Below are 21,934 nucleotides of genomic sequence, written 5' to 3'. Positions count from 1 at the left end.
GTGATTAAAGTTCATGTGCGTGTAAAGACAGGCACTCCAATACTTTTGGCAATATAGTGTTTATACACACAGTGCAGCTATGAAGGTGTTTTAACCGCTTGCTGACCAGCCGCCACAGTTGTACTGTGGCAACATGGCTCGGCTGCATGAATCACCATTGTTACGTCGCTCCCTGGTGGCCACTAAGGGCACGCTCCCGCAGCTCACCCCCGGAGCCGATGCGAGACAACTGGGCTACCGTGATCGCTCGTAACATGGCAAGAACTGGGATCTATGTGTGTAAACAGAGATCCTGGTTCTCTGAGGGGAGCAGTGACAGATTGTCTGTTCATACAAAGTATGAATAGCGATCTGTCATCTCCCCTAGTCAGTCCCCTCCCCCTTCAGTTAGAACACACACTAGGGAACACAACCCCTTAAACGCCCCCTAGTGTTAACCCCTACACTGCCAGTGACATTTTTACAGTAATCAATGGATTTTTATAGCATTGATCTCTGTATTAATGCCAATGGTCCCAAAAATGTGTTAAAATTGTCCGATGTGTCCACCATAATGTCGCAGTCACGATAAAAATCGTTTGCAAATCGCTGTCATTACTAGTAAAAATGCTATAAATCTATCCCCTAGTTTGTAGACTCTATAACTTTTGCGCTAACCAATAAATTTATGCTTATTGCGATTTATTTATTTTTTTTCCTACCAAAAATATGTAGAATACATATTGGCCTAAACTGAGGAGATTTTTTTTTTTTATATATTCTTGGCGATATTTATTATAGCAAAAAGTAAAAAATAATATTTTTTTAAAAAAATGTATGCTATTTTTTGTTTATAGTACAAGAAAAAAAAAGATGTCAATTTTGTTTGGGTGCAATGTCGCACGACCTTGCACTGCACCATAGAGAATCTTTCCCTACGCTCTCCTATTAAGCTAATGAAGGGAGTATTTGGTATATTTCTAAATTTTGTATCAACAACACCCACTTTATAGACATTCACATAGCAGAACGTTTAAATGATTTTTAAAAATGCTGCCTATATATTTACTTGCTGAAAAAAAATCTTATCTAGCTTTCCCATTCTGTGTGTGCTAAGAAGGGGTTGGGGCATTTACCATAATTAACCGGTCTGCACTGTGCTGTCAGAGTTTAACTGGTTCCCGACCAGCACACGCTGATGTACGTTGGCAGAATGGCACGGGCAGGCAAATGGGCGTACCTGTACGTCCCTTTAAATTTGCCGCCCTGCCATTGTGAGCGCGCCGCCGGCGGCACGCTCGCGTGCTGGTCAGGACCCCCGTGAGTCGGGTCGCGGGTCCCGTGGACTCAATCGCCGCGGGCATACCTGCTATCGTCTCACCGGGTGGCTGAACGGAGAGATGCCGTTGTAAACAGCATCTCCCCGTTCTGCCTAGCAACTAATGACGCTGATCTCTGCTCCATGTGATTGGAGCAGAGATCAGTGTTCACTAAATGAAAGCCCAGCCCCCAACAGTTAGTAACACACCCCTAGGAACACTTAACCCCTACACTGCCACCCACTGGTTAACCCCTTCACTGCCAGTGTCATTTACACAGGAATCACTGCATTTATATAGCAGCGATTGCTGTATAAATGACAATGGTCCCAAAAATGTGTCAAAAATGTCAGATGTGTCCACCATAATGTCGCAGTCACAATAAAAACCGCTGATCGCCGCCATTACTAGTAAAAATTTTTTTATAAAAATGCCATAAAACTATCCCCTATTTTATAAACGCTTTAACTTTTGCGCAAACCAATCAATAATCGCTTATTGCGATTTTTTATTTTTTTACCAAAAATATGTAGAAGAATACGTATCGGCCTAAACTGAGGGAAAAAAATGTGTTTTTTTTTTTTATATATTTTTGGGGGATATTTATTATAACAAAAAGTAAAAAATAATAATGCGTTCTTTTCAAAATTGTCGCTCTATTTTTGTTTATAGTGCAAAAAATAAAAACCACAGAGATGATCAAATACCACCAAAAGAAAGCTCTATTTGTGGGGAAAAAAGAACGTAAATTTTGTTTGGGAGCCATGTCGTATGACCGCGCAATTGTCAGTTAAATCGACGCAGTGCCGAATCGCAAAAAGTGGTCTGGTCTTTGGCCAGCAAAACGGTCCGGGGCTGAAGTGGTTAATATTGGTTGTAAATTAGATTTGCACGCTGTCCTAACAAAGGGTTAAAGATGCAAGGCTTTGGTAGTACATTGTATGTTAATGCACTTTGCAAGCTAATCTAATCAATGAAAGCTGCGCATAGTTTTATGTCAAATGTACTTCACAAAAAAAACTAGAAAGATGGGAATTTTAGTTTTTTTTAATACAATTGATTTACTAAAGCTGGAGAGTGCAAAATCTGGTGCAGCTATGCATGGTAGCCAATCAGCATCTAACTTCAGCTTGTTCATTTAGGCTGAGCGTTTCAAAGTCACACGTTTTTACAGCGGTTTTTCCCGCAATTTTTACCACGGTTTTTGCTGCAATTTTGTACAGGTCACTGATGTAAAAAGCAGAAAAATGTCTGTAAAACGCCGCAAAGAAGCACATGTTTTTTTTGTTTTGTTTTTGAGCTTAAGGCGTTTTGCTTCAGGTGACAAAACGCTCAGATGTAATTACACAGGTGCCATTTAAAATAAATGAGATTTTGCCTGTTGGGTGTTTTTCAGGCGTTTTTTTGGGGCGTTTTACCAGCGTTTTATGAGCTGAAAACACTCAGGTGTGAATGCAGCCTTAAAGTGGAAGTAAACTCCCCTATTGTTTTCAGCCAAGGAAGCTGCCATCTTTGCCTCTGTTTAATCTTCAACTGCTATGGTGCTGCACGTGTGATTCGTTATGACACCAGCCATTGGATGGTTTGATAGTTTGGCTGAGAGCACAGCCAATGTGCAGTTAGCTTTCCCGGCATGCCTTTTTTTTTTTTTTTAACTGTTTAAATCCATGGGTTTACTTCCACTTTAAGCTTTTGACAAAAAAAAATGAAATCTGATTATGGTTATATGCAGAGCGATACCAGATTTTGCACTCTCTGGTTTTATTAAATTAACCATACTGTGCGAATGGCAACGCATAACAAACATACAGTGGGGTTTCTCAAATTTGGCTGCCAAGGTAGAAATACACTGCCCGTTCACACCATGCATGCATGAAAACTAATGGGAAAACCGAGCAGATTTCACTTGCAGAGACATCAGTTTTCATGCATGTCAGTTATGTGCCCTATTCACATCAATGTTGATTTCATGTCTTTTTTTTTTTTCTGTTCAGAAAACTGCGTACATGTTTTATACTCCTACACAGAAAAACATCAGTGTGTTGTGGTGTGAACAGGGCACATAGAGAAACATTTTTTTCTTTGAGCCCTTGCAGAACGTGCAGAAAAACTGACGTCTCTGCACCATGGTGTGAACGAGGCCGAGGACTCTGCATACCTTCCTTCCCCTAACTATGCATTTCCAGTTTTATTGAAATCATGCCATATAAGAAATCTTCTTATATGCCATGATAACACATACATACTTGTCCTCCATATTTTTCATGACTGTTTCCTAAATGGGTCTGTAGATTTCTCTGTCTAGCTGCAAAAAAACACTGTTCTTTAAACTCGCACACTAATAAAATGTGTATTAAGCTGATCATGCTCAAATGTGCATCTAGACAAGTAAATAGGTCAGTATTCCTTGTTTATTCCTCATTAGTGTTTTCCTGTAAGATTGTTAAGCTGGACACATACTTAGATATTTAGAAACACATTGGCTCAGATCTCATCAGCAACCAACATGCTATTTTGTGTTTTAGGCAGATTTTGGTGTTTTTGATTTTTGCGTTTTATTTTCATTGAAACATTTTCTTTGTAATAATGTTTCCAAATCTCCAGCTTAGTTGACATAATATGTTATTTATATTCTTTCTCTCGACAGCTTGCCATGAAACATAAGTGCTGACACCTTCTTGAGTGGAAGATAAATGTAACAACCCCTTTACCCCTGCCGAACTGTATATGCCAAAACCTCAGCACAAGGTTATAACTAAATATATAAATCTCTTAATTTTTGAATGGGACACCTGTTTACCTCTTCCTGCCACTCCCATCGTGCTTTTCAGGCACAAGTGGTGCCAATGCAAGGGTACAGAATTACTCCAGAAGGAGTTAGTTGTGGCTATAACATGCAGGGTACAGCTTCCAGCAGCCACTATGACGCCACAACTACGCACGGACATCGATCAGTGATCAAAGGAAAGATTGCATTCCAAGACAGCTGAGGAAATTGGATTAAAGATGCAGGACACACAATGTTTACTGTAATTACCCGCTATGAGTTGGCGAGCCACAAGCCTGCACTAATGTGAATGATGCCTCACTGTGCTTCTAAAAGAACTGTAACTGGCTGGCTAATGGGTGAATGGTGCTCTTCTAAGAACTGTTTCAAGCTATTTAATGACCAGTCTTGCCCAGACCCCTGAGTTTCCCCCGGCAATATGAAGTAGTTCTGTACAGACAAGCACTTACGAATAGCTTGCATTGCTTTGTGTGTGTCTCCTGGACTTTGTGTTTTTTTTTTTTTTTTTTTTTTATTTAAAAACTTGTATTGCCAGATTTTACCCTTCCTTTTTTTTTTTTTTTTTTGTTGGAGGCGAGATCACCTTACAGCTCTTGTGCCAGCATTTTTACAGGGCTGGCATATTTTTAACATTTTCATGTGTTTAGTTTTGAACCATGTTGCATAATGATATTCTAAGCAATAAAATGGTTACTTATACCTTCAGAAACTTTTACCCTGGCTGTGTTTTTCTATTGAACAGTAGTAAAATGTAGTCGTTGTATGGATGTATACTGCATAAATGTATGTGGTTTTGAACAGTGCCATGATGTAAATCCCACCAGGAGGGTTGCTCATAAACCAACGTCTATCTTTTACAGTACTGGGTTTAGTATAAAAGGAATACCGATGTAATACTTTCCAAATGAATTAGAGAGTAGACCTGTGCAGAATGGAAAACATTGTTTCGTTTTCGGATATATTCATTGTTAGTAATTTCATTTTGAATCTTTTTTATAAATTTTCCAACGAGTTCAAAATTTTTTGGAATGATTTGGATTGGACGAAAAATTATCGACCAATTTGAATTCTGTGTGAAGAATAGCTGGTTGTTAAGCAGCCTCCTCGGAAGCTTGCCGCTGCATCCTTAACGATTGATGACTTATTAGCGGTCAGCAGGCTTCCCTGTAAACAAAACCATGTCTGTGTTATGACGATATGGGAAAACTGCTTATTTGTGTAAGACATACAATCTTCCAGTATGCATTCCACTCACTTTGCGACAGGCCTTCTATCAATATGAAATGCTCGCTTTCGAATAGCCCATGTACATTTAAAGAAAAGCTGCTGCTTTGTCTTTTCTTTAAATGGTGCTCGTAGCTGCGCATGCGCTATTGTGAGAGTTCAATATCGTCGGGGACACATCACAAAGCAAGAGTATGAGATGCATACCAGAAGTTTGTCTCACGTGCTTGTGCACTTTGCAAGCGTCCCATACCTACAGAGCTTCATTTATCAACCTAACACCAGCAATAGAAAATTTGAAAGCAGCATCAAAATTGTAAAAAAACAAAAAAACGGACTGGGATCCCCCCCCCCCCCCAAATCTGCACCAGACGCTTATTCGAGCATGCAGCTTGGTAGGCCAGGAAGGGGGGGGGCGAGCGAGTGCCCCCCACCCTTCTCAACCATACCAGGCCAAATGCCCTCAATATGGGGGGGATGCTTTGTTGTTGGGGACAAGGGCTTCCTCCATGCAACCCTGGGCTGTGGTTGTGGGGGTCTGCGAGGGGCTTATCGGAATCTGGAAGCCCCCCATCTGAATGAGTGGACCCCACACTGGGCCAGCAATTGAAACCGCAATTCAATTTAGATGTGATTTGACACATTTTTCTTTACAAATGCCATGCTGCAGCAAGTTCTATACATGGTACAGATGTGCCACTTTACAGGCAGATTAGGAGGATCCCCCCAGGCACTATATTTTAAAAGATTTTTTAACATTTTTATTGTTTCACTCAAAGTGAGAACTTTTTATTTATTTTTTATTTTTATTTTTTTGTCTTTTTATTTTTATTTTTTAACATTTTTGTATTGCCGGCCTTGTTCTGTTTAAATTTAAACAGCTAACGAGTCATCGGTGGTTAAGGACGTGGCGGCTGGCTTCCCAGCCCGCTGCTTAACAACCAGCTATTCTTTACATCGTTTTTTGACCGATCCGAATTCTAATCATTCTGAAAGTTTGGAATTCATTAGAAAATGATTAAACAAAACACATTTTTTATGAATTTCAACTGAATACATCCGAATAACCAAAAATGTATCTGAATTTGTGTTCGGACCAAACTGAATTGCACATGTCTACTAGAGAAGAACAATCTATACAATAATGTGTGTACTGTAAAAAAAAAAAAAAAAAGGGTCAACTTTAGGCTGGCCATAAATAGTGTATATTTTTTTTTTCTCTGATTATGAATGTCAACTGAAATTGTTGGTGCGTTCCTGATAAGCCTGCAACTGGCCAGATCCTTCAGTCCTCAGTAGAAAAGTGTAGGAAGCAGGTATGTACAGCTATCACTGTAAGACCTCTATCACAGTGGGTTCCAGGGCTCCCAGGACTCACCTGTGGACAACAAGATATGTCCCCACTAATCATTCTCAGGAAGCAATCCACCTGTTTTGGGGGTGACTCCTAAAGCCATGGAAGACACCATGGATACCTGACTGTTTTAATGAAGTTTCTCTTCTAATGAGCAGTTCAGTTTAATGCCTTGAAATTAGTAATTCTCTTATTTACCAGTGAACTTCCCCTTACCTTTGATTAAGATTTAATTTTAATAGCTTGATCTTTATTATGTAGTTGTTTTTTGTAAGCATCACCAAGCTGTAAAACTGTTGGCACTATATAAATCCTGTATAATAATAATACCACTATTCCTTTTATTTTGCTTGTAAGTTCATTAACCACATGGTGTAACACAAAACTATTATTAAGCACAAAGTCCGCAGCCCTTCAAACAGTTAACAAGGGACAAGGCCAAAACACAATGTTGGATGCCCGTGATCTCTGGACCCTTACTCTAGGGTCAAACTAGTGCGATGTGGGAGCCAGCACAATTCCAGTGCCGCTTTCTGCATCGCTCCTCTCCCACAGGCAGTTCACACTGCCTTGTGCGAACCACTGCGGGTGTTATTAACAAAGTTAGACACCCTCAGTTTCATTCACAGATCGCACTGCTTCACTTCTGTGTTGCATGGAGTCGGCCAACTTCTGGCACCTGTAAACAGGTATTCCAGCCCAGGACCATTCCACAACTCCTCTGCATTTCTTGGTTTTACCTCAGAAACAAAATTTTTGACGTCAACCCCCAAGCTTTCTATTGGATTAAGGTCTGGGGATTGGGCTGGCCACTCCATAACGTTAAACTTGTTAGTCTGGAATGAAGATGCTGCTCGCTTACTGGTGTGTTTGAGGTAGTTTGTCTTGTTGAAACACCCATTTTAAGGGCATTTCCTCTTTGGCATAGGGTAACACTCTTTAAGGATTTTGATGTAGTTAAATGGATCCATGATCGTTGGTATGCGATAAATAGGCCCAACACCATAGCACGATGCTTGTACCACCATGCTTCACTGTCTTCACAGTGTACTGTGGCTTGAATTTAGTGTTTGGGGATTATCTGCAACCTCTGTGACAGCTCTGCGTGTAAGGATGATTTTACACACAGAGTTGTCACAGATCCCCACACACAGTACACTGAACACCACTGTCCCTGTCCCCATAAACATTTAATCACTGCTCCCATAAACATCTGTCAGTGTCTCATCACATCTGTACCAGTGCACAAAACATCTGTCAGTGTCCCCATGAACATGTGTGCCAGTGCACAACACATCTGTACCAGTACGCAAAACATCTGTCAGCATCCCCATGAACATCTGTACCAGTGCACAAAACTATCTGTCACAGTGCAAAACACATCTGCAGTAGTGTTCCATTGTGACATCAACATCTGTCAGTGGACGATCAACATCTGTCATAGTGTACAAGTGCACAAAAACATCTGTTAGTGTACCAGTGTCCCACCAATAAATAAATAAATAAATAAAAAGTTTAAAGCGCCCCTGTCCCCCCGTGCTCACATGCAAAGGGACGTTAATCCCGTACACCTACATAAACAGCGATCACACCACACATGTGAGGTATCGCCGCAAATGTTGGAGAGCAATAATTCTAGCACTAGACCTCCGGTGTAACTGTAAATTAACCACTTGACCACTGGGCACTTAAACACCCTTAATAACCAGACCAATTTTCAGCTTTCGGTGCTCTCGCATTTTGAATGACAATTACTCAGTCATGCAACACTGGACCTATATCAAATTTTTGTCCTTTTTTTCACACAAATAGAGCTTTCTTTTGGTGGTATTTAATCACCGCTGGGTTTTTTATTTTTTGTGCTATAAAAGAAAAAATACCGAAAATTCTGTAAAAAAATGAATTTTTCTTTGTTTCTGTTAGAAAATTTTGCAGATTAGTAATTTTTTCTTCATAAATTTTGGCCAAAATTTATACCACTACATATCTTTGGTAAAAATAAGTACAAATTGGTGGATATTATTTGGTCTTTGTGAAAGTTATAGAGTCCACAAACTATGGTGCCAATATCTGAAAATTGATCACACCTGAAGTACTGACGGCCTATTTCAATTCTTGAGACCCTAACATGCCAGAAAAGTACAAATACCCCCCAAATGACCCCTTTTTGGAAAGAAGACATTCCAAGGTATTTAGTAAGAGGCATGATGAGTTTTTTGAAGTTGTCATTTTTTCCCACAATTCTTTGCAAAATCAAGATTCTTTTTACTTTTTTTTTTTTTTTCACAAAATTGTCATATTATCAGGTTATTTCTCACACACAGCATATGCATACCACAAATTACACCCCAAAACATATTCTGCTATTACTCCCGAGTACGGCGATACCACATGTGTGAGACTTTTACACAGTGTGGCCACATACAGAGGCCCAACATGCATGGAGCGCCATCAGGTGTTCTGGAGCACCCAGGACAATTCTGACATTTCTCTCCTACATGTAAAAATCATCATTTATTTGCTAGAAAATTACATAGAACTCCAAAACATTATATATGTTTCTTTAGCAAACACCCTGGAGAATACAATGGTGGTCTTTGCAACTTTTTATCTCGCACGGTATTTGCGCAGTAATTTTTCGAATGCTTTTTTTTGGAAAAAAAACAGTTTTGTGCTTAAAAAAAAAAAACAGTAAAGTTAGCCCAATTTTTGCATAATGTGAAAGATGAAGTTACGCTGAGTAAATAGATACCTAATATGTCACTCTTCAAAATTGCACACGCTCGTGGAATGGCGCCAAACGTCGCTACTTAAAAATCCCCATAGGCGACGATTTAATTTTTTTTTACTGGTTATATGTTTTGAGTTACAGATTAGGTCTAGGGCTAGAATTATTGCTCTCGCTCTAACGTTCGCAGCGATACCTCACATGTGTGGTTTGAACACCGTTTTCATATGTGGGCGGGACTTACGTATGCGTTCGCTTCTGCATGCGAGCACATGGGGACAGGGGCGCTTTAACCACTTAAGGACCGCCGTATTGCCATTGTACGTCAGCACAATGGCACAGGCAGGCACAATCACGTACATCTACGTGATTGCCTTCCAGCGGGTGGGGGGTCCGATCGGACCCCCTCCCGCTGTTTACGGCGGTCCGATTCGGTCCAGGAGCGCTCCGTGATGAGGGGATGGCCGTTGGTTTTCGGCCACCCCCTCTGGATCGCTCCTGGCCAATGAGAAGCTTCCTCCCCTGTGTATTGTTTACACAGGAAGGAGGAAGTGATGTCATTCTCCTCGGGGCGGTCTTTTTGACCGGACTACGAGGAGAAGAGTAAAAGTAAGTGTGCACCAACACTACACTGACATGTAGGTACACACAGGCACACAAACCCTCCCCGATCCCCCCCCCCCGATCGCCCCCCGATCCCCCCCCGCCCCCCCTCCCCCCCCAGTCACAGTGTCACTGATTGCATTGATCATTTCTTTACTGATCAATGCATTCAGTGTCAGTTGTGACAGTAAAAACTGTCAGGACAGTTAGTGTTAGGTCCAGGGTAGCCCCCTATCACCCCCCAATAAAGATTTAACCCCCTGATTGCCCCTAGAGTTAACCCTTTCACCCCCTTTTGCCAGTGTCACTAAGCGATCATTTTTCTGATCGCTGCATGTGTCGCTAGGTAGCTAGTTATTTTTTTAGGTTCACCGCCAGGTTTTTATATCGCTAGGTACCCCGATATACTACCCAATAATGGTTTTAACCCCCAGATTGCCGCTAGTTAACCCTTTCACCCCCTTTTGCCAGTGTCACTAAGCGATCGTTTTTCTGATCGCTGCATTAGTGTCGCTACAGTCGCTAGGTAGCTAGTTATTTTTTTAGGTTCACCGCCAGGTTTTTATAGCGCTAGGTCCCCCCGATATACTACCCAATAATGGTTTTAACCCCCTGATTGCCGCTAGTTAACCCTTTCACCCCCTTTTGCCAGTGTCACTAAGCGATCATTTTTCTGATCGCTGCATGTGTCGCTAGGTAGCTAGTTATTTTTTTAGGTTCACCGCCAGGTTTTTATATCGCTAGGTACCCCGATATACTACCCAATAATGGTTTTAACCCCCTGATTGCCGCTAGTTAACCCTTTCACTCCCTTTTGCCAGTGTCACTAAGCGATCGTTTTTCTGATCGCTGCATTAGTGTCGCTACAGTCGCTAGGTAGCTAGTTATTTTTTTAGGTTCACCGCCAGGTTTTTATAGCGCTAGGTACCCCGATATACTACCCAATAATGGTTTTAACCCCCTGATTTCCGCTAGTTAACCCTTTCACCCCCTTTTGCCAGTGTCACTAAGCGATAATTTTTCTGAACGCTGCATCAGTGTCGCTAGTGTCGCTAGGTAGCTAGTTATTTTTTTAGGTTCACCGCCAGGTTTTTATAGCGCTAGGTACCCCGATATACTACCCAATAATGGTTTTAACCCCCTGATTGCTGCTAGTTAACCCTTTCACCCCCTTTCACCAGCGATCACAGTATAAGTGTCACTGGTGACGCTGGTTAGCCAGTTAGTTATTTAGGTTCCCCGTCAGGTTTTTATATAGCGCCAGGGACCCCCATATACTACCTAATAAAAATTTGAACCCCCTGATTGCCCCTAGTTAACCCTTTCACCACTGATCACCGTATAAGTGTTACGGGTGACTCTGGTTAGTTTGTTTTTTATAGCATTTTATATTCAAATCCGGAAGGCAGTGCTTGGTTTTCGGGGTCCCGTACGTGGCTAGGCTCCCAAAAAGTCCCCCACATGTGGTATCCCCGTACTCGGGAGAAGCAGCAGAATTTATTTTGGGGTGTAATTTGACTTCTGCCCATAGCATGTGTGAGCAATATATCATTTAGTGACAACTTTGTGCAAAAAAAAAAAAAGTTTGTAATATTCCCGCAACTTTTGGCAAAATATAAAATATTCCATGGACTCAACATGCCTCTCAGTAAATAGCTTGGGGTGTCTACTTTCCAAAATGGGGTCATTTGGGGGGGTTTTGTGCTATTTTGGCATTTTATGGCCTTCGAAACTGTGATAGGTAGTGAGGAGTTAAATCAAAAATTTGCACCCTTAGAAATCCTGAAGGTGGTGATTGGTTTTCGGGGTGCCGTGCGCGACTAGACTCCCAAAAAGTCCCACACATGTGGTATCCCCGTACTCGGGAGAAGCAGCAGAATGTATTTTGGGGTGTCATTTCACATATGCCCATAGCATGTGTGAGCAATATATCATTTAGTGACAACTTGGTGCAAAAAAAAAAAAGTTTGTAATATTCCCGCAACTTGTGGCAAAATATAAAATATTCCATGGACTCAACATGCCTCTCAGTAAATAGCTTGGGGTGTCTACTTTCCAAAATGGGGTCATTTTGGGGGGTTCTGTGCTATTTTGGCATTTTATGGCCTTCGAAACTGTGATAGGTAGTGAGGAGTTAAATCAAAAATTTGCACCCTTAGAAATCCTGAAGGTGGTGATTGGTTTTCGGGGTGCCGTGCGCGACTAGACTCCCAAAAAGTCCCACACACGTGGTATCCCCATACTCGGGAGAAGTAGCGGAATATATTTTGGGGTGCAATTCCACATATAACCATGGCATGTGTGAGCAATATATCATTTAGTGACAACTTTTTGTAAAAAAAATTTTTTTTTTTTTTTTTTTGTCATTATTCAATCCCTTAGGACAAAAAAAATAAATATTCAATGGGCTCAACATACCCATCAGCAATTTCCTTGGGGTGTCTACTTTCCAAAATGGGGTCATTTGGGGGGGATTTGTACTGCCCTGCCATTTTAGCACCTCAAGAAATGAGATCGGCAGTCATAAATTAAAAGCTGTGTAAATTCCAGAAAATGTACTCTAGTTTGTAGACGCTATAACTTTTGCGCAAACCAAAAAATATACGCTTATTGACATTTTTTTTACTAAAGACATGTGGCTGAATAAATTTTGCCCTCAATGTATGACTAAAATTGAGTTTATTCGATTTTTCTTATAACAAAAAGAAGAAAATATCTTTTTTTTTCAAAATTTTCGCTCTTTTTCCATTTATATCGCAAAAAAAAAAAATCGCAGAGGCAATCAAATACCATCAAAAGAAAGCTCTATTTGTGGGAAGAAAAGGACGCAAATTTCGTTTGGGTGCAATATTGCATGACCGCGCAATTACCAGTTAAAGCAGCGCAGTGCGAAATTGCAAAAAGACCTCTGGTCCTTAAGGTGTTTATTGGTCCGGAGCTGAAGTGGTTAAAAAAAAAACATTTTTTTTTTATTGTTCATTTTACTTTATTTATTTTAGTTTGACATTTTTTTCCCCAAAAATAATTGTTTTGATCACTTTTATTCCTATTACAAGGAATGTAATCATCCCTTGTAATAGGAATATGGCATGACAGGCCCTCTTTACAGTGAGATGTGGGGTCAATAAGACCCCGCATCTCACCTCTAAGCTGGGAAGCCTGAAAAAAAAAAAAGATTCTGGCTTTGATCGTATTAGCGATTCGGTAGAAGCACCGGAGGGCGGCGGGAGGGGGGGGGGATGTCTATGGCTGGGTATTGCAGGGTATCACCGACTATGGCTGGGTATCTCAGAGTATGGCTGGGTATCTCAGAGTATGGCGTTGCAGAGTACTGCGTTGCAGAGCATTGCAGGGTATTGGCAGGTGTTGCAGAGTGTTGCAGGGTATTGGCGGGTGTTGCAGAGCATTGCAGAGTGTTGCAGGGTATTGGCGAGTGTTGCGGAGTGTTGCGGAGTGTTGCAGGGCGTTGCGGAGTGTTGCAGGGCGTTGCGGAGTGTTGCAGGGCGTTGCGGAGTGTTGCAGGGCATTGCGGAGTGTTGCAGGGCATTGCGGAGTGTGGCAGGGCATTGCGGAGTGTGGCAGGGCATTGCGGAGTGTGGCAGGGCATTGCGGAGTGTGGCAGGGCATTGCGGAGTGTGGCAGGGCATTGCAGAGTAATGGCAGGGCATTGCAGAGTAATGGCAGGGCATTGCAGAGTAATGGCAGGGCATTGCAGAGTAATGGCAGGGCATTGCAGAGTAATGGCAGGGCATTGCAGAGTAATGCAGAGTAATGGCAGGGTATTGCAGAGTAATGCAGGGAATCGAGGGGTTAATTTTCGGTGAGCAGCGATGTGGGAACTGCAGATGCAGCCCACATCGCTGCTGACACCGATCTCTTCCCCCTCCGCTGTACCGACCGGCTTGTTTACAAGTGATCACTCCGTCATTTGGACCCAGCGGTCACGGATGCTCTCGTGTGCGCGCCCCAGGGGGCGCGCGAGAGCAGAATTCTGGGAGGCCGTTAATTAACGGCCTCTCAGAGTTAAACAACCGCCCTGAAGCCGTTAATCGGCAATGGGCGGTTGTTAAGTGGTTAATAACCTATAAAGGGTTATAAAGCATTGCCTATGCAGAATTTTAACCACTTCCCGACCAGCGCACGACGATGTACGTCGACAGAATGGCACGGGCAGGCATATTGGCATACATGTACGTCCAATATTCGATGCCGCCCTGCCATCGGGAGCGCGCCGCCAGCGGCGCGCTCCCGCGCTGGTCGGGACCCCCATGAGTCCGGTCGCAGGACCCGCGGACTCGATCGCCGCGGGCATCCTCGCGATCGTCTCACGGAGCGGCCGAATGGAGGAAATGCTGTCTAAGGCCGGGTTCACACTATAGCGATGCGGGAAAACGCCGCGAATCCGCGGCGTTTTCCCGCATCGCATTACTCCCGCCGGCAGTTCACACTGCCCTATGCGGACGGCTGGGAGTGTCAATGTTATGTTAATGACACCCCCAGATCCGTCGGCATATCGCAGTGCGATCTGCCGACTCGCACAGGAATCGGATCACATGGTGTGAACCCCCATGCGATCCGATTCTGTTGCGGACCCAAAAAAGGGTCCCGTGCGAGTTTTCTGCGGGAGCGCTGCGAATTCAGCCATACTATCTGTATGGCTGAACTCGCATCGCTACGGAGATCGGATGTGATTTGCTGTGCGAATCACATCCGGATCTCCCCCCGCAGCGGTGTGAACCGGGCCTAAACAACATTTTTCCATTCTGCCTAGCAACTAGTGACGCTGATCTCTGCTCCATGTGATTGGAGCAGAGATCAGTGTACACTAAATGAAAGCCCAACCCCCCCACAGTTAGTAACACACCCCTAGGAACACTTAACCCCTACACTGCCACCCACCGGTTAACCCTTTCACTGCCAGTGTCATTTACACAGGAATCACTGCATTTATATAGCAGTGATTACTGTATAAATGATAATGGTCCCAAAAATGTGTCAAAAATGTCCGATGGGTCCCCGACAATGTCGCAGTCACAATAAAAATCGCAGATCGCCGCCATTACTAGTAAAAAAAAAAATAATAAATAATTATTAATAAAAATGCTATAAAACTATCCCTATTTTGTAAACGCTATAACTTTTGCGCAAACCAATCAATAATCGCTTATTGAGATTTTTTTTTTTACCAAAAATATGTAGAAGAATACGTATCGGCCTAAATTGAGGGAAAAAAATGTTTTTTTATATATTTTTGGGGGATATTTATTATAACAAAAAGTAAAAAATAATGCGTTTTTTTCAAAATTGTCGCTCTATTTTTTTTTATAGCGCAAAAAATAAAAACCGCAGGGGTGATCAAATACCACCAAAAGAAAGCTCTATTTGTGAGAAAAAAAGGACGTCAATTTTGTTTGGGAGCCACGGCGCACGACCGCGCAATTGTCAGTTAAAGCGACGCAGTGCCGAATCGCAAAAAGTGGTCTGGTCTTTGACCAGCAAATTGGTCCGGTCTGAAAGTGGTTAAATACCAAAGTTTGGTGCCATTTTACAAGCATGCACAATTTTAAAGTGTTACATGTTTGGTACCTATTTCCCGGCGCAACACCGTATTTAATATGTTACCAAAAAATATTGTCTTTGTGTGCATTTAAATTCATTAAAGTGTATTTATGCTTTAGGAAGGAAAAAGATAAACCGCGCTTGGGTGAAAACAGTGAAAAACAAACTAACAATGTGTAGTATAGGCAGCAGCAATAAATGTGATACAAACACCTGACAATAATGCAAAAATACAAAAAGCTGCGCCAACCCTCTAACCAATTCTAAAAAAGGAATAAAATTCTATATAAATAAAATATACATAATTAATATGTAAATAGTTAATACAATCCAAACATTTCAAGTGCATAAAAATCAGAAAATACATGAAAAATAATAATTCAAAAAAATCCGTTCATAGAAAGTTCATGAATAAGTCCATATGATCGGCAATTATATTCTTAAATGGAGACACCACAGTGATTGAACACACTCAAATGCGCACAAGTGCCCGTCACCATATAGTGAGTGCGCTTACCAGAGGGTATATAAGTTGGAGCGTTATAATCAGATCGTAGATCACGCCAAAATAATCCTCCTTATAATGGGTCAGCTCTCCACATTACAACAGCATTCCTACGAGAATATTCTATTCCATGATCCCAAAAATGGTACTCAGTGACTTCACTGCTGTGGGTCGGCTGGCACCTGTTGTTCCACTAGCTTTAGTTTCTAAAATTGTGTTCGAAAAACTGTTGCGCAAATACCGCTTGACATAAATATTTGCAAAATCCACCATTTTATTCTCTAGGGCCTCTGCTACAAAAATATATAATGTTTGAGGGTTCTAAGTCATTTTCTAGCAAAAATACAGATTTTTATTTGGAAACAAAGTGTCAGAATAAGGTCTGGTCTTAAAGTGGATGATGCTTGAAGATGCTCCTTGGATGTTGCGGTTCTGTATGTGGCCGGGCTGTGAAAAAGTCTCACACGTGGTATCGCTATACTCAGGACGAGTAGCAGACTGTGTTTTAGGGTGTAGTTGCAAGTATACCTGTGCAGTGTGTGAAAAATAACTTGTTTATTTTTTTCACAAAAATGTCATATTACATTTTATCATTTTCCAAAGAATTGTGGGAAAAAATTGCAACTTCAAAAAACTCACCATGCCTCTCATTAAATACCTTGGACTGTCTTTCAAAAAAGGGGTAATTTAGGGAATATTTGTACTGTCTTTGTGTTTTCACTAAGTTGATTTTTTGTGGCGCCGCATCGGTGCTGGCATGAAGATGCTGGTAATGTTTCTAATGTGACGCAGCTCAAAGCAAGACAAATGCTTTACAAAGTATACTGTATATTGAGCGAAATACACAAATAATGAGGCTGATTAGAAAGACTGGTGAAAAATAAACCGCAACAAGACATAAATGTTTATGTAAGTGGCCAACCAGGTCTTTAGCTGGGACCATATACTGTTGGAATTTGTTCCAATTCAGAGGAATCTGCCAAAATTCCAAGGCAGGCCATACATTAAGCAACTTGAATGAAAATTGCTTGATTTATTTCTGACATTCAGTGTTGAAGGGGGGAATCCCTCCCACTACGCTATTGTACTCTGGCAGTGAGAGGATTCCCTGCTATCAGAATACAACAATTACTGCTGCCAGCAGTAATTACAACCAGCCTGCCCATAGATGGATCGAAATTCAGCATGTTCCTGCTGTACAGGCCAAACTTCGATCTGTCTATGGCTGGCTTAAAGAAGTACAGCTAAATCTGGTTTGGCTGTACTTCTCCTGTGGATCACAGGAGTACAGTTTGTTTTGCACTCCTGTGACCCGTTTTCAGTAGACAAGTCTGAAGCCCTCTGTCGGCTGACATCACAGAGCCCCTCCAAGCTTAGGAAAGATTGCGACCATATGGTCAGGATTCACTCGCATGCCTGGATTGGCACCTGGCTCAGCCTTTCGGCGAGCTGTTCAGAGCCTGAGATGGCCGCTCCTGCCCCCTCCACAGCCCAGCGCTCTAGTGAGCAAGGGGAGCAGGGGCAGACAGCGGACACTTAGTCACCAGCTCTCTGTTCAGGGGGTTCTGAGAACCGAGCGATCGGCAGTGTTGATTGCACAGTTCTCCACCTTAGGGCTGGCGGGGGACAGACTCAGCATCAACCTTGGTAAGTATGATTCTAGGATAATTCCTATACTTCTCTTTTAACAGTGGGTGGTCCAGCCAGCTTGACAAAAGTCAATTACTCAAGTCAATAACTCAATCGACTTTTGTTAAAGGAGCCAAGCTTAAAATTGTCAGCCGAACTGCACCTGCAGCCAATCAGTTGCAGGCATTGTTTGCGGCTATCAGAATACAATAGCCTAGCAGGTAGATTTCATATTGTGTGGATGGGGGAATCTGCTGACCAAAATAAATCTATTCTGGTATTGGCTTTAGTCTGTTTTTTTTTTTTTTTTTTTTATTGCAGTGTGTTTAATGAAAAAACGCTTAAGGGTTAAGTTAGCTGTTTTCATGACCTGAAAATGACCATTTGTGGTGAATTAAATACACACCTAATTGATGGTTAAATTTAAAAAATGGATGTGTTTTTCAATGCAGTGGAGATTTTTGACTTTAGGCTATTTCATTATCAAGCTCTTCTCACTCCAGTAAATCAAAGCATTTACTAGACTTTTTCATAAATTGCTACGTCTATAGAAATGGTGAGGCAATACCAAATAAGCCTTTTCATATTCTCCTAATGTTACCATAATAGTTTATATTACTCTAAATCTTATATTTAATTATTAATAATTTTCCATATCACACATTTTTTCTGTCCTGTGGGGAAGTGTTTGTCAGGACGAGGTTAACCCACTCCCAAATTCCTGCTGGGCGAGTCATGTACTTTATAACTAACTCCAAACAGCTTTATAACAGAAATATTTCCACTCTGCCTCCAGCCCAGTTATGTACAGTTGCATGTTTTCTTACAGACTGTACAGTTTTCAAGAAATATAATTCAGTGATTTTACCAGTTCTATTACCTTGGTGAGAGATACTTATGCCCAGTTGGCACAAGCAATAGATGCAGAGAAACATCCATTACCTATTTGGTTAAGAATGGTGCTCTGCCCAATGTCAAACCACTGTCCTGGTGGGGGTACTCATTGGAGAGAAGTGAATGGTCAGCATCACAATTGCTCCCCTGTACATGTGCTGAGCTGTCAGGCTGACCCAGTGTTTTGTACTCATTTTTTAAGTGATCGGAACCATATTGCAAGGTCCTAGTTTAAATGGCAATCTGAGTCCTTACAGTGTATACAAAGGTTGTACGCACAACTATACACTTTGGCAGGGCCCGTCTTAATAGCATTATGGGCCCCTGGGCAAAGTAATGCACTTGGCCCCTACCAGCCTGCCCAAATGTATGCACCTACTCTCATAGCTGATAGAATTAAACATATATTTGTTTGTTTTTTCAATAAAATCGATTTTGAACAATACAAAAAGCATTCCATAAATCAAAGACTAATCAAATCACAAAGGGCACAGTACAGGTTTTCGGGATGCTGTTCAGGACACGGCCATCCTGGGACAGCTTAATAAAAAGCGCGACTGGCCTGGAAAATCCGGTATAGTTGGCAAGTATGATATAATGCAATACTATCATGGCCCCCCTGGGCAATGCCCAGGGGTGCCCATACATTAAGACAGCCCTGCGCTTTGGGCAGCTATTCATTCATTTTGTATCAGTTAATGCTCATATATTGCATTTTACTAAAGTATTGTCATTCTGCCTATTTACACAGGGAAGAAGGTAAATGTAAAATGCTACGAAAAACTGCTGTAATCTTACAGTTTGAATCCGATGGGAAGCACAGGGCATACAAACAACTCTGAGACTACAATAAACTTAAACAACCTACTGATCTCACCACCTGATCAACTTACCTTGTGTATTTTGTACTGTAGAATTATACCTAATATAGATGGGAGGCAATATTTTATTTGAAACACTCCAATTTCTGCAGCAGTTTAAAGGCTTTTCATTTACAGCATATACAGGAGAGCTTATAGGTAAAAGCTATAATGGCAGAAACTGATCAATCAGATTCCCTGTTAAAAGGTCAGGGGAAATTAAACCAGCCTTAGTTATGTGCTCTAGGCAACAAATCCACATTCCAATTTTATTTGCTTTAAGTGAAAGTCTAGACGAAACATTTTTTTACTTCTGTCAAATCGATACTGCTGTCTGGGACCCCTTTGAGAAGATGTCATCTGATTACTGTCTTTGTGATTGCAGAATAGGAAACTTGGGGAGTAATTTTCACTGGGACAGAAAGACACAAACCATAGTAACAACCTGACAGAGGTTCTAACACAAGGTTTCTCAAACTTTAGCAACAAAGAACCAATTCACTGTACTGTAATCTTGAGGAGGGCCAAACTTGGTCCATTGGAGTAGAAAATGTCTTACTGTTTGTCAGTAAGAGTAAACCATTCCCCAGTGTTTATGGGCAGTGGAAGTAAAAAATATCCTAGTGCATGTGGTTGGTGAGAGGAATCATGCCCTAAAAATGCTGTCAGTAAAACAAATAATGCCCCATCATTGGTGTCATTGGAAAAAATAGTGTCCATATTTGTGTCAATGGATGGAATAGTGTCCCATAGTTGATCTCACTGGAAGAAATAGTGTTCCAGAACTTCCAGATAAAGGCAAGACAAGGGCTGCATCCAGGTCCCAGCTGGGTGACAACTTTCACCATTGTATCCTAAAAGAAGGATTTAGTTGTCTGTGTCCCAACTGGAGAGACTTCTTATCACTTCTTATCTTCAAAGGAAGTGAGGGGTATTTCTCCAATGGGTCACAGACTATAGTAAAATCCTGCCTGGGAAATTAAACCTTCTCCGCTCTGTCCTAAGCTTATAGATACGTTTTGACTAACTGGGATTTTTATAAATTAGGCCCACCACGGCATTTGAAACGGACAATTGTTGAACTTTATTGAATACCTAATACTGGTATTTACCTTCTAAATGAGTAGCTTATGCAAAGCTGTATGTTACAAGTGTAGCACCCTCTACCTTAGGTAGGTAGGTGTAGGTTTTGTGTAAGCTGCCAGTGCAAGTAAATTTAAGCAGGCCTATGCTGTGAGCTAAACCTGTTTGTTTTGATATGGAGGCAGGGGAGTGGTTTAGTATAGCAGTAGGTGACAGACGTGCTTCAGCTCTTGGGTGCCTCCTCTGTTTGCAGGGAGAAGGTTCTGGAAAGAAGGCAGGGCAGAGAGCTGGAGTGGCATGTGGGAGCCCTGACCAATCCCCAACTACAATTGGAAGGGGGCAGGCCTCCAATATATACACCCATAGTAAGCCTTCTGGAGGAGGAGTTGTCGGCTGGGTGAACTGGATGATGGATTGTTAGATTGTCATGTCTGAGGGAACACCCTTTCTGGGGGAGTGTGTACCACAGACGAGGAGCTCAGGAGCAGAAAGCGAGTCTCTCTTTACACGGTCATAGAGAGGTATCCTGGAACAGGAGCTGGAAGAGACAGTTGGGAGCATGTCCATAGAAAGTCATTCAGGAGGGACCCAGGCCAGGTGTGGGTGAGTGGAAAGCACAGTTGAAAGCTCTGGAAGAGACATGCCAGGAGTTGGATGTAGAGCCAGAGGGAGAGACTGTGGGTGTTGTGTCAAGTCACTGCAGCCAGGAGGGCGTGCATGATTTGCAATCAGACTTGCTGGGATCAGTAGTCCATCAAGTGCATTTATTCTTCTCAATCAAATCAGTTGCTACCACAAAGGGGTACTGTAGACCCCTGCCTGGGACTAGGACTTATTCAGAGTGAGGCCTAGCCATGTGCTAATGGTGTGACAGAAGGCTAAATTTGGTCAGTGAAGCAAGTGCTCCAAAGTAGTGTGCTGGAGGAAGAGACTGTCAAGTTTAGAGTCAACCATCTTTGAATTCTATAAATAACTATTCATCTTATGGGCCTCCCTGTCCCTTTTCCACCAACCAAGTTAATCACCCCAATAAAAACAACAAAAAAAAAACAAGCAAGAGACTGTTCATGACTGAGGAAGTGTGCCAAATGGATGTCTGACCAGCAGGGTGAAATGTGTGGATGCTGTAACACATAGCAACCCCATGGGGGCACTGCTACACAAGTTTAGTCATTGTTACAGCATTATGCCAGTAACCTCACCAACATAACCCTAAAGTCATGCCATTGCAACTACAGTCTGTGCCATTTTACAAGAGTTTTTTTTATAATCAAAGGGATTACATTATTATAATCTATAGCATCTTTTTTTTTTTTTTTTAAATTAGTTTTTATTAAAGAGAAGGAGCACATACAAGTCATCGCTGATATAAAATATAAAATCAGAGGAGCAATACAACCAGTAGGCCA

At 41.8% G+C, this 21,934-nt stretch overlaps 1 protein-coding gene across 3 annotated transcripts in view; it reads left to right on the top strand.

Annotated features, from left to right (window-relative positions):
• Positions 1-4,801, top strand: part of STXBP6 (syntaxin binding protein 6) — a 146,501-nt gene extending 141,700 nt beyond the window's left edge. For all 3 annotated transcript variants that reach the window (XM_077464780.1, XM_077464781.1, XM_077464782.1), the window contains exon 6: positions 3,946-4,801. In XM_077464780.1, the coding sequence (XP_077320906.1) occupies positions 3,946-3,969 (24 nt within the window). In that variant the 3' untranslated portion in view covers positions 3,970-4,801. The remainder of the gene's footprint in view (positions 1-3,945) is intronic.
• Positions 4,802-21,934: the final 17,133 nt, after the last annotated feature.

This window comes from Lithobates pipiens, unplaced genomic scaffold, assembly GCF_037356315.1.
Source record: "Lithobates pipiens isolate NorthernLeopardFrog02 unplaced genomic scaffold, aLitPip1_a1.2 Scaffold_30, whole genome shotgun sequence".
Lineage (NCBI taxonomy): Eukaryota > Metazoa > Chordata > Amphibia > Anura > Ranidae > Lithobates > Lithobates pipiens.
This window is presented reverse-complemented; position numbering and strand designations above follow the sequence as displayed.